Genomic DNA, 13,165 nt, shown 5'->3' on the forward strand with positions numbered 1-13,165 from the left:
GGGACGGCGATACTGCCAGGCCGGGAGGAGCTGCAGGGGGCGGACGTGGCGAGTGCGCACCCAGCCCGGGCCCACGGTCACACCCCTGCACGCAGCACCGAGGAGCCGCTGAGTGCTGGAGGCCGCTGCCCGGCGGGCGCCCCTGCAGGGGTCACAGGTGCAGCGGCGCCCGCGTGCGTGGGCAAGGCCGTGGAGAGCCGCGGCTCACGCCTGCTCGCGGGCGGGGGGCTCCAGGCGCGGGCCCCCGAAGGAAACCTCAGGTTCGGCTGCTGTTGCTCTTTGGGCAGTACCCCCGCCCCCAACTCCCGCACTCGCGCGACAAGGCTCCGCCCCGCAGCCAGGCACCCGGGAAGGCGTGGATCCCGTGAGACCCTGACGTTGGGACCCTCTCCCCAGCCAAGCCCTCGGAAAACCGGCTGCGGGGTCGCGGAAGACCCCAGGCCCCTCCGCCGGCTCCCGGGTCGAGAAGGGGTCTCGTGCGGCCAGAGCCCAGAGGGGCGTCCCTTCTCCCTGCAAACGCGGGAAGGGCTCGGCGCACGGCCGCTGGTCCTCTCTGTCTGTCTGTGCACCGACAGCTCCTCTCAGGGTCTCCTCGCTCGCTCTTCCCCCTCCTCCACCGCCATCCCGTCCGCGCCGCGCGACCCTCGGCCTCCAGCCCCGCCTGCGCCGCGGCGGGGCTCCACCGGCGGCGGCGCGAAATCTGCATAGTGACCGCCCCTCTCGCCACCCATTGGGCCAGGCCCCTGGCCGGCGCGGCCGATGATTGGTGGGCCGCCCGGGATTATTTGCATGCGGGCCGCCTCGGGGTCCCCAGCTGTGCGGGCGGCCGGCGCGGCGCAGAAGTTTGCCGAGCGCCTCCTCGCCGGCTGGCCCCGGACTGGCGCTGCGCGCTGGCCCCCGCGCCGCCGCCGCCCTGCGCTCTCCCGATTGCTCCTCGGCCGCGGACTCACGCCCTACTTGAGGGAAGCCCAGGGGCGGCAGGGGCCGTACCGCGCGGGAGCTGCCGGGGGCCGGGCCGGTGACAGCTTCGCTCCGGATCCCTGAGCGCGCCAGGACTCCGGCTCGCCGCGAGTCTCGCCACCGTCTTCCCCGCTGCCGCCCGGCGGGCGATGCGGCCGCCGAGCCCCGCGGCGTCCCGGAGAGCCTAGAGCTGCTTTCTGAGCACTTGGGAAAGGGGGCATGGCGCTGTGAGCGCCCCTCGCTCGGCGAGGCCACCCCACACACACCGGCAGGCTCCCCATGGCCGGGACGTACAGCTCCACTCTGAAGACGCTGGAGGACTTGACCTTGGACTCCGGGTATGGGGCCGGGGACTCGTGCCGCTCGCTCAGCCTCTCGTCCTCCAAGTCCAACTCGCAGGCGCTCAACTCCTCGGCGCAGCAGCACCGCGGGGCGGCCTGGTGGTGCTACTCCGGCTCCATGAACAGCCGCCACAACAGCTGGGACACGGTGAACACGGTGCTGCCCGAGGACCCCGAGGTGGCCGAGCTCTTCTCGCGCTGCCCGCGGCTGCCCGAGCTGGAGGAGTTCCCCTGGACCGAGGGGGACGTGGCCCGGGTGCTTCGGAAAGGCGCCGGCGGCCGACGGCTGCCCGCCTTCTCGGCCGAGGCGGTGAGGCGCCTGGCGGGGCTGCTCCGCCGGGCGCTCATCCGCGTGGCCCGCGAGGCGCAGCGGCTGAGCGTGCTGCACGCCAAGTGCACCCGCTTCGAGGTGCAGAGCGCCGTGCGCCTGGTGCACAGCTGGGCGCTGGCTGAGAGCTGCGCGCTGGCGGCCGTCAAGGCGCTGTCCCTGTACAGCATGAGCGCGGGCGACGGGCTGCGCCGGGGCAAGTCCGCGCGCTGCGGCCTCACCTTCTCCGTGGGCCGCTTCTTCCGCTGGATGGTGGACACTCGCATCTCCGTGCGCATCCACGAGTACGCAGCCATCTCGCTCACCGCGTGCATGGAGAACCTGGTGGAGGAGATCCGGGCCAGGGTGGTGGCCAGCCAGAGCCCCGACGGCGGCGGAGGCGCGGGAGGCGGCGAGGTGTCCGCCGAGGCCCTGGAGATGCTGATCAACAACGACGCCGAGCTCTGGGGCGTCCTGCAGCCCTATGAGCACCTCATCTGCGGCAAGAACGCCAATGGTAAGCGCGCGCCGGCCTCGAGCCCCCGACAGGTGGGACAGGGAGCCTCGCGCCTGCGCCGGCATTTTGGGCGAAAGCGTCGGGTCCACGGGTGGAAGTCATTGGCCGGCTCTTGCCTGAAGTTGTGTCACGCCGCTGACTTTTGAGGGGTGAAGTTGTGGTCGATTGTGGCATCGTGACTGTCGGGCAGAGGGGGGAGACGTGCGCTGGTAGGGTAAAAGTGAGCCTCTTGACCAAGCCATTCCTGAACTCCCCATGAAGTGGAACCTCCGGCCCTGCCACTGTTTGCCTTATTTAATTTGCTGTCTAGTTGATCATCCCGCCCCAAGCAACGGGGCAGGGAGACTGTGGTTCTGTCCCTGGGTTTGGGCAGCTCAGTAGTAACAACCAAAGGGCCAGTGCTCTGAAACTTGGGCCTTGGGAGAGCGGGGTGGGCAGAGGGGCGCTGCTGTCTGGTTAGAGACATTTGCTGTGCCTTGGGCATCGCCAGATGAAAAGATGCCCGCAGTTGGCCCTCTCATGGGAGATGGGGGTAGTGGGGGGGGTCTTACCCCCCTGAGCCCAAGAATCATGGGCCTGGGGGGCTCCTGAATCCCCTTCCCAGCACGGGAAGCACGTATTGGCGCTCAGAGCCTAGTTTTCTAAGCTGTCATCACCCAAGTGAGCAGTTGATTAAAACCCTCTGTCGCCTTATTATGGATTTTGCTGAAAGGCTGGACGACCCACTCAGTAAAGCGCATTAAGGGGACGGTTGGGGGGGGGGGTGGTAACTGCATAGCATCCAGGGAGGGAAAGGAAGCGTTGGGGGCTGCACTTTGAAAGAGGCCGTGGCTTTCAGGGCAAAGGCTGTGACCAGAGCCTTTGCCCAGCCTAAACGGGGCTGTGCCGGGGATTCTACAGCAAACGGCCCTCCAGACTCCGGCTTCGGGAGTCGGCACCATAAATGGTCTGGAGTGGCGTGGTGCTTAGACGTCCTAAGACTCCGGTCGGAGGACGATTGTGTGTGGTGGCAAGCAAGCAGGGTGTACAAGAGGCAAGGTGGGCACTTGCAAGGGGTGAAGGGAACCAGTTCAAAAGCGGTTTCACACTTCTCTAATAGATACACTTGGAAACAGCACGTAAGGTGTCAGTCGCTGTTCTTGGCACTGTGTCCAATAACTGGGTCACTCTAGCAAGCCTGGGAGGTGGGCGCCTGCAGCACCTCCCCATTGTCCAGGTGGGGAAGCCGAGAATCCCAGCCGGTCAGGCCAGTCGTTTGCCTGGGATTAAGTGACAACACTGGAATTTGAACCCAGAGTTCAGGCTCCCAAGAGGCAAGAAAACAGCTTTGTTTTTGAGTCCAGCTTCCAAGGCATCCAGCTGACAGGTCGGGCCCCTTTTGAAGGCACTTGGCATTGGCCTGGAATGGAAGTGCCTTGAACTTTGGCTCTCCCTCCTCCCGGTCAGTCCACATCTCCACTGATGATGTCACCGTGCTGTACCCTTCAGGTCTGGGCCATCAGTGCTGGGAACACCAGCTCCTGAAGAGGAAGTGGGGGATGGGGAGGGATTTCCAGACTGTTGTCACAGCCCCGTGGTGGTGGGGGGGTGGGGGGGTGCTTTTGCCTAAGGGAAGACCCAGACAGGACTTAAAGAAGTAGAGGCTGTGGGGAACAGAGTGGAGGCCAAAGCCTCTAAACTAGACTGGAGAAGAGGTGGAAGACGAAGTGAGGAACACTAGACCAAAACACACTTTTCATGGGACGCCCATGCCCAAAGCACAGCGGGGCTTTGTGCACACACACGCCCATCCCTTGTTCATCAGGCTGCCCGTGGGTGCTAGGAAGAACAGCTGCCCCTTGAGGTCCCCTCTGTTGCCAAGTAGTCAGAAGTTACTAGGGAGCAGGTGTCTCCACTTAAAGAGTTTACAACCAAAGGGCTGTTTCTACTCCGCAGGGTTTTTCACTGTAGGCTGAATTGGACCTCTTCCCTCCTGCAACCCCAAACAGTCCTGCTTAAGCAAGACAGCAGGAGTCTGCAGGTGACAGACAGAGCTCCCTGGAGGCTCAGAGCCCAGGTGTCTCCCTCCGCACATTTCTCTGTCCTGCAGGCAAGTGGTCCGTTTGCTTCCCCTTCGTAATGTAGAGGCTCATTTTTTATACATGAAAACCAGGGGGTGGCCTCCCTCAACAATGACCAGGCTGATTGATTAAAGTCTCTCTGAACAAAGTGAAATGCATGTTGAGTGGAGGAGCGATGAATTACTTATGCCTGCAAGCTGGCTTCAGAGGGAAGCGTAAGCTGCTTGGGAAGGAAACGGAGAGCCCCGGCCCCAGACCTTTGCCAGGTTAACTTCCCTCCAAGGCCAGCAAGGTTATAGCTGAGTGGCTGCACATGGGAGGCACAGTGCTGGTTAGTAGTCTCGTCCTGCTGGTCTTCTCCCTAAATTATATATTTATTGTTGTGAGGCCTGTTAATTATACAGCATGGGCATATGCATTTGACTCAGCTATCTGGGGCTCTTAAACTTTTAATGTCTTCCAACCAGGAATTTAAGAGCCCTCGTCCATCTATTGCTGTCCATTACTCAGAATGCTGGACAAATAAGGTTTTGCTCAGCTCGGGATGGATGATAAACGTTCCATAGTGTTTACAAAACATGATCCCGGCTCCACAGCAGGGAGTTGTGTGTTGTTGCTCTCTTGCTATTGATGTCTCCCATGGCAGGGCGGTGTCATTAAATGATGAGATCTTCATGACTTCCTTCTGGGAGGCAGAGAAATGCTCTGAGAGGGTAGTGTTTACGAAGAGGGCGCCAGCAGAGAATAGGAAGTGCTCCCTCCCCACCCACCTGGCTCTCCCCTGCCCCTCCTGCCCTCCCTGTGTGTGAATTGGGTGCTACTTGGCCGTTTTCCTGACTAAGCTTTCTAAAGTGTCCGTGGCATTGCAGAAAATCCTCTTCAATTCCTGGAGTCCACAGCAACCGATGGGATATCCAGGCCTACGGGAGGGTCGCTCCCGTCCCAGTGGCAAAGAGCGCTGGCTTTGGAAGGGCCAGCAGGGTTAGAAGCCTGCCCCCGCTGTTCAGATGAGTGGCCTGGGACAGACCTCTTGACCCTTCTGAGCCTCCATTTGGTCATCTGTAAAATGGAAGATAATCATATAGTTCATGCGATTTGCATGAGGAAATAGTGCGATCATAGATTTCAAGATCTCAGCACACAGTAAATGCTCCATGCTTAGTTCATTCCACAAATATCGAGCAGCAACACTATTCCAACGTCCAAAAGTGCTGTGGGTTACCTGGGAATGGAGGGATAAAGTCCTCCTTTTGTGCCATTTATCATCCAGAGGAGGAGAAAAAGTAAACCAAGTACACAGAGACTTGCTCTCAGTCGTATTTTGAAGACAACAGGGTAATGGGCTGCTGTGACTGGGGTAATTGAAATAACAGCTAAGGAAGAGGTCCCTGATGTTTCATTAGTAGGAGCCACTAATGTCAGCGCTGTCACCATCTAAGGACCTTGGAGTCAAGAATGGTGACTCGGGGCCTGTCTCAATTCTTCAGCTGTTTCCCAGCAGAGGCAAACCTTGGCATCTCCTCTGTGGCCAGCACAGCAGGGAGGGAAACTTTCCATGTGATGGTGAGAAGATTGTCGTGGTTTTCTGCTCATCCGGAGGAGCCAGGGTTAGTTGAGCTGCTGCTTGCTGTTTAATCTGCTTCCACACCTGGGGAGTCCCAGCGGGGAGGGGCACCGGCTCTCTGACTTCTGTTGAAACTAAGGGAGCTGGTAAAACCGAAACAAAATCAAGCTTTGGAAACGGAAACTTATTATTAATTTTTTTCCACCTTGCATACCTGGGAAATGCAAGCCCAGCCCTAGGGAGTTAGAGGAACAAGGTGGAGCTGTTGGGCTTCCTCCAGAAGCCAGCTGATGTCCCCACCCGCTCAGTCCCTGCAGTTTCCACGGCACCCAGGGCCTGTGCTCTGCTTGTGGCTCTCCCTTCATCGCACCCGGAGCTCACAGCGATCTTGGTGTCTGCCGAGCCCCTGTCTGACGCACGCTGGGTGCCCCATCACTGCAGGACAGGCACCTGGGGACCCCACCACAGAGCGTGCTGTGTGCTGACATTTGCTTGTGACTTCCTTTGACATTGGGAGAGAGCTTTCCCCGTTTCTACAATAGCAGAGGATTTCAAGTTGTTCTTGATGGAGAGGAGCAGCAGTTTGGAAAAATACTTCTTTATTTATTTGAAAGGCAGAGTCACAGAAAGGGGAGAGATGAAGAGATCTTCCATCTGCTGGTTCACTCCCCAGGTGGCCGCAATAAACCAGGCTTGGCTGGGCCAGGCCAAACCAGGAGCCTGCAGCTCCATCCACATGCCTGGCAGGAGCCCAAACATTTGGGCTTTCCCGGGCACACGAGCAGGGAGTTGGGACAGAAGTGGAGCAGCCAAGACTCCAACTGGCACTCTTGGGGGACGCTGGCCTTGCAGCGGGAGGCTTAACTGATGCGCCACGATGCTGGCCCCAAGGCAGCAGGGGCAGTATTTTCAGTGTAACCACAGCATGGAGTCAACATTCAGTCTTTAATTTTTTCCTTTGTAAGTTTTGTTTATTTGCTTATTTGAAATGTAGAGAGATGGAAAGAGCTCTTCCATCCATTGATTCACTCCCCAAATACCATCAACAGCCAGGCCTAAGCCAGGCTGAAGCCAGGAGCCTAGAAACTCAATCTGGGTCTCCCATGTGGGTGGCAAGGGCCCAGGTACTTGAGCCACCACTGCTGCCTCCCAAGGTGTGCGTTGGCAGGAAGCTGGAGCGGAAGCGGGGTGGGACTTGAGCCCCACTATGGGATGTGGGTATTCTAAGTGGCAGCTTGACCCACCATGCACAACACCTGGCCCATCATTCAGTCTTTTCATACTCTAATTTCTAGTAGGGCTCGCAAGGTCATCTGTGATGAGTAACACGTGCAGTGGGGCCTTCTGGTTAGGTGGACGCCTTCCGTGTGGGATACCCAAGTGCGAGGTTTCTCAGCAGGTGTCTAATAGACAGCAATAAGTCAGCAGGAGGGGGAGGGCTGAGTTGAAAGCTGCCTTAGGAGCAGCAGTACCAGTCCCTGCTTGGACAGCAGTCCTGGCCCACAGGACAGTCTTGGTCAGTGGCCATCACTCAGAAGGGGTTATATCTGTGTCCCCTCCGCTTGCATCCAGTCTGAGAATAGAACCAGGGAAATCCAGAGCTGGGATGTCCCTGGCGTGCGTGGCCAGAAACATGGGCAGACTGCACTGCTCATCCCCAGCTTGTCCCTACCCCCTTCCCCTCAGTATTTCCCCTCCACCAGGGGGACAGTGGGTACCTGTTTGTATGCCTCTGCAGCTGCAGTGATAGGCCCGACTTTCCTATAACAATCTTTCCTCATCTCTGATCTCCCTGGATCCCCGTAAAAATCCTGTTCATGCCCTATAGAGGGGTCTCCAGGAGCCCGGAGTGCATAGCCCAGCGATGGCTGGGCCAGGACTTGGCCCTATCTTTGCTCAAGCTCCAGGCCTGTACTTTTCCTGCATTTCACAGACTCGGAGGTAACAGGGAACGGTCAGCATCTGACCGTCTTCAAAAGACAGCTCAGGCCAAGGCCCCGACGACAGAGAGCAGGACTCGTGAGATGTCGTTGGTGAATGGTGATTCGAGGCCATTAGGCCAGGGAATCCTCACCATCAGGGTGAAGGCACTGGTGCTCGGGTGTAGGTTTTCTTCCAGAGGGCGCCATGTTGCTCCGCTTCAGTGCTGCCCGCTGGTGCTGGCCGTGTGCCCTGGAAGTTGCGTTGACTTTGGGGAGCCATCGCCGCTGCTCCTGCAGAGGCAGGGAGCTGTGCTGCCCGACGAGGGCCTTCCAAGTGTCAGCTGCTTGGCGCTCAGTAAGCTGGGGCCCCCATGAGGGTCCACCGGCTCCAGCAGGTGAGCCAGCTCGGGGGAGGCAGGGACACTGTGGAGGGAAGGCACCCACAATGACCCCATGTTCAGATCCTGGCGTCGGCAGAAGAGCCTGTGCGAACGGGCTCTGATCTCAAGTTCCCCAGGGTGCCTGACTGCTGCTGAAACCTCAGTGGTAGGGCCACTGAGAGAGGATGAAGCAGTGTAGCGGGGCACTCATGTGCCCTGGCTTTGGAGTCCAAGTTGGGTCAGAAGTTGCTTTGACTCGTGCTGACCCCAAGCCGTGAAGCAAGTCACTCCACTGTGAGATCATGGGACACTTTTTTCTTTTTCATTTCTTGAACTGTTTTTTCTTTGTATTTATTTGGAAGGCAGAAAGAGCTCTTCCATTTGCTAATTCATGCCCTGAGTAGCCGCAACAGCTAGGGCTGGGCCAGGCTGAAGCCAGGGGACAGGAACTCAGTCCAGGTCTCCCACATGGGTGTCAGGGACCGAGGTCCACTGGAGTGGACCCTGCCTCCCAGGGTGTGCCTTAACAGGAAGCTGGATGGGAAGCACAGGTGAGACTTGAACCCAGAGACTCTGATATGGGAAGCAGGTGTCCCAAGTGAGGACTTAACCCCTGCACTTAACCCCAGGGGGGCCAGTTCTTAAATGCCACCTGCTGGGCCTGGTGCACAGTCAGTGCTCCCAGAGTTTTAAAGAGGCTGCCAGTCTGGTGGCAGGAGCACAGCTCAGGGTGGGGCTGCCCCAGGGTGCTTCCTCACAGCCTTGAACCGTGTAACCCTGCGAAACTTGTGTAACTTCAGTGCCTTAGTTTCTCCCTCCTTAACAGTGTTTCTCCACCTTGGCCTTGATCCTGTGGACTAGATCTTCTTTAATTTTTCTTTTAAGATCTATTTATCTATTTGAAAGGCAGAGAGAAGGAGGCAGAGAATCCTCCATCTGCTGGTTCACTCCCCAAATGGCAAGGATCCTAGAAACTCAATCTGGGTCACCCACGTGGATGCAAGGGGCCCAAGGACTCAGACCATCTTGGCTGCTTTCTCAGGCGCATCAGCAGGGAGCTGGATTGGAAGTGGAGCAGCCAGGACTTGACCCAGTGCCCACATGGGATGCTGGCCACAGGCAGCAACTTTACTGGCTACGCCACAGTGCTGGTCCCAGTAGATTAGATCTTTTGTTCTGGCTGGGGCATCTTTCCCGTGCATTGTAGGGTGCTTTGTACCCCTATCTGTCCACCACCTGTCCTGATGGGCAGAACTGTCTCCTGACATTTCCAGGTGTCCTCCTGGGGAGCAAATTCCTGAACTTCTGCTCTGAGAGATGGGACTGGAACAAGTAGCCAGCTCATGAGGTGGTTGTGAGGATATAAGAAGCGATCCACAAGGGACTTTGTGTTGTGTCAGTTTTCATTACTTTTTTAAAAGAAATTTATTTTAATTTGAAGGGAGGGGTTAGTGAGAACGTGAGAGAGAGAGATCTTCCGTGTGCTGGTTCACTCCCCAAATGGCTTCAACAGCCAGGGCTGCACCAGACTGAAGCTGAAGCCAGGAGCTTCATCCTATTTCCCACATGGGTGCGGGAGGGCCCAAGGACTCAGGCTGTCTTTCTCTGCTTTCCCAGGCTCATTAGCAGGGAGCTGGATTGGAATTGTGCAGTCAGGCAGGGAACCGACATCCATATGGGAATGCCAGCACTGCAGGTGGTGGCTTTACCCCACGGTGCCACAACACTGGCCCCTGAATTACTTTTTTACACACGTGTGTTAGATGCACTGCTCACGTTTGCCTTTGCCAGAGGGGGAGGTCTGTGGTGCAGGAAAGGATCATGACCCAACTCTCAGGGTGGCCAGCATTAGTCACAAGGCTCTCCTTGGTGAGCAGCCGTTCGCAGGTGGAGGCAGGAGGACTTACAGAATCTGGAAAAGCACTTTGCACTCTGCTCAGTTATGGCTCCATCATCCCCAAGACAAAGCAGTGTGGTGGTGGGCAGTGAGGTCAGCCCTCTCTGGTCCCCCCACCCCCCGCCAGGCCGACAGTGACAGTGCAGACTGTGAAATCCCCAGGCTCTCCAGGGTGCAGTTCTGCCATGGATATGGGGGCCCGGCTGGTTGCAGCCACCACGTCCTGAGCCGTAGCAGGTGTTTTGTGTTTCGCAGGCCCATCACATAAACACACTTTGTGGTCATCTTGCTTGTTTTTCCGAAAAGGCCTCACTGCTCTGGCAGCTTTGGCTGTCTGTTTGGAGCCGCACGCTGGATTGGGAGGAGAGGATTAAGAAACATAGCCCAAGTTGGCCTGAGAAATGCCACGCCAGCCTCCTTAATCTACTGCTTACCAAGCGCCAGCTACGTACGAGGCATCGGACACAGGGCGGAGCAGTGCAAGAAGTGGCTGGGCTGGTCGGGGAGTTTAGAATGCCACAGCGAAGGCAACGTATGTGTGAGGCCCGTGATGCCGTTTGCTGTGGCTGTGATTGCTGCCTGCAAACCGTGCAGGGGGCTGCGTGCACAGCCTGCCCGTGTGGTACATGGTGGATGGGGGTGCTTGTGGTGCAGGCTGTTTCACGCAGCCCTCGCGGCCCCTCTGTAAGGTGCATGCAATTTCTGTCCCAGCAGTGCAGACCTCAAAGTCTCTGGGGACTTGGACAGGCAGTGCTATGACTGGGACAGGGGATGCGGGGTGATGGGAGCACAGAGGGTTCCAGATGGAAGGGACAGCGTGAGCCCAGGGGCGGGGGGGACGTGCAGCGAGTGACTGGGGGAAGGGGGTGGGGGAGGTTCCACTGCGTAACGAGAAGGAGCAGGGGAGATGGCACAGGAAAAGGAAAACTTTCCCACATCTTTTATCCAGATGTGCAGAAGCCTGCCAGAGCACAGAGCCAGGGTTTTCCAAAACTTATTTTTACTATTCAGAAATGGAGTGTGTCTGCTCCCAGCTCATCTCCACCACAGCCCCAGACCTCCCAGGACCCCGCCCGGCGATGGAGAGCCTCACCTCAAAAAGGCCCCCCTGTGTACTGTCCTCACCGCTAGGAAAGAGCCCTGAGGGCAGCAAACTCGGGCTGACAGAGCGGACCACGCGCAGAGCTCGCGTAGGGTTTGGCTCCCCACTCCACATTTCCTCTGTGGCCCTGAACGCGATCCTTCAGCCCAGAGCAGTCCCCGTGCAGAACGAGGGCTGAACGGAGGCCCCTGGAATTGTTCCTACACAATCCTCATCCGGGCAGGTTGGGAGCAGTCTAGACCAGCGTGAGACTGGAGAGGCCCTGAATTATCTGTTTTGTTTTGTTTTGTTTAAGTCTGACTTGGTATGTTCTTCTGCCAGTGTAAGGTTTACCAAATAGCAGCTCAATTCTTAGCTATTTGTTCCCTTTCTAATTCTTGGTTAAGGTGTTTCCAGAGCTTCCATTGGACAGATTTCAGTCATGTTTGCTGTCAGCTTTAAGGTGGAATCACCTTAAAGCTCACTGCTGGCCGGCGCCACGGCTCAATAGGCTAATCCTCCACCTTGCGGTGCGGGCACACCGGGTTCTAGTCCCGGTCGGGGCACCGGATTCTGTCCCGGTTGCCCCTCTTCCAGGCCAGCTCTCTGCTGTGGCCCAGGAGTGCAGTGGAGGATGGCCCAAGTACTTGGGCCCTGCACCCCATGGGAGACCAGGAGAAGTACCTGGCTCCTGCCATCGGATCAGCACGGTGTGCCGGCCGCGGCAGCCATTGGAGGGTGAACCAACGGCAAAGGAAGACCTTTCTCTCTGTCTCTCTCTCTCACTGTCCACTCTGCCTGTCAAAAAAAAAAAAAAAAAAAAAAAAAGCTCACTGCTATCTGGCCCGGACTCCCTAGGGTCCAGCTGAATTCCATGGACAATAATAAAATGAGATAGACCCTCAATGGCTCAGCCAGTAACCTGTGCCAGGCCTTTCCTGAACCCTTTCCTTGTCACATGAAAAAGACAAACTGTGCGAACCTACTGCAAAAATACATACAGAGGCATTGATGGTTAATACTCTGTGGTCCACTGCTTGCTTGCTTTTTTTTTTTTTTAAGACTTTATTTATTTGAAAGAGTTACAGAGGGGGCGGGGGTGAGAGGCAGAGAAACACAGAGATCTTCCATCTGCTAATTCACTCCCCAAGTGGCCACAATAGCCAGGACTGAGCCAGGCCAAAGCCAGGAGCTTCTTCCAGGTCTCCCACATGGGTGCAAGAGCCAAAGGACTTGGGTCATCTTCCACTGCTTTCCCAGGCACATTAACAGGGAGCTGGATCAGAAGTGGAACAGCTGGGACTCAAACCAGTGCCCATGTGGGATGGTGGCATTGTACCAGTGGCTTTATCCACTATGCCATGGTGCTGACCCCCTAACTGTTGGCTTTCTACAAGTGAGCTAAAGGGTCAGTCCCAGGATGGAAAAATTCAGCAGGGAAACCCAACCAAGAACTGGAGCTGCAAGGTTGGGGTCAGGGAAAGATGAGTACAGAGCTGGCCTTGCAGTGCAGGAAAACCGCCCCACAATCGAGGCCAAGCTTTTGTTGAAACTTTAAAAAGTTTTGTTTTTTAAGTCTATACCTTTTAAAATATATGAACATCAGTCCTAGCCAGGAGGAGAGTTATCCGTCAGCACACGCCAAAGCTCACACACTAGGCGTGTGTGTGTGCCCGAGTGTCAAGAACAACCCAGTGTGAAAGGGATTTGGATCCGGACGAGTCTGGGGTGGAGCGTGGCCCCTCGGTGACCTGGAGTGAATCACTTCTGCTTCTCAGACCTCGGATGCTTTCCCTGTGGTGTGACGAGGGCACGCTGGATTCCCCCGGGCCTCGCTGTCTCTGAGACGGCTCCAGACCCCCAAGTGGACCCTGCGGAATCCCCTTCCTGGGGGGCTGAGCCCCATCATTAGTGTTCTGGGGGAACCAGCAGCCCCAAGGGAGCTGGACTACGCTCTGTGAAGCCCTGGCTTGGTGTCAGCTGCACACCATCTTTTTTATATTAGGATTAACTGTGATTACCATTCTTGCAGCCCGCCCTCGGCCCCTCCGCATGGAAGGATGAGTTGTGGATGCTTTTGGCCACGACCTGACGCTTCAGTGCTGGACAGCTGTGTCCAGGCCTTGGCAGGCCAGG

The 13,165-nt window shown here is 57.2% G+C and overlaps 1 protein-coding gene across 1 annotated transcript in view; it reads left to right on the top strand.

Annotated features, from left to right (window-relative positions):
* Positions 1–834: 834 nt before the first annotated feature.
* Positions 835–13,165, top strand: part of ABTB2 (ankyrin repeat and BTB domain containing 2) — a 170,293-nt gene continuing 157,962 nt past the window's right edge. Inside the window, exon 1 of the mRNA XM_008269616.5 lies at positions 835–2,125. Coding sequence (XP_008267838.1) covers positions 1,240–2,125 — 886 coding nt within the window. The 5' untranslated portion in view covers positions 835–1,239. The remainder of the gene's footprint in view (positions 2,126–13,165) is intronic.

Source organism: Oryctolagus cuniculus, chromosome 1 (genome assembly GCF_051225735.1).
Source record: "Oryctolagus cuniculus isolate XC-2025 breed Fujian yellow rabbit chromosome 1, ASM5122573v1, whole genome shotgun sequence".
NCBI classification, from domain to species: Eukaryota; Metazoa; Chordata; class Mammalia; order Lagomorpha; family Leporidae; genus Oryctolagus; species Oryctolagus cuniculus.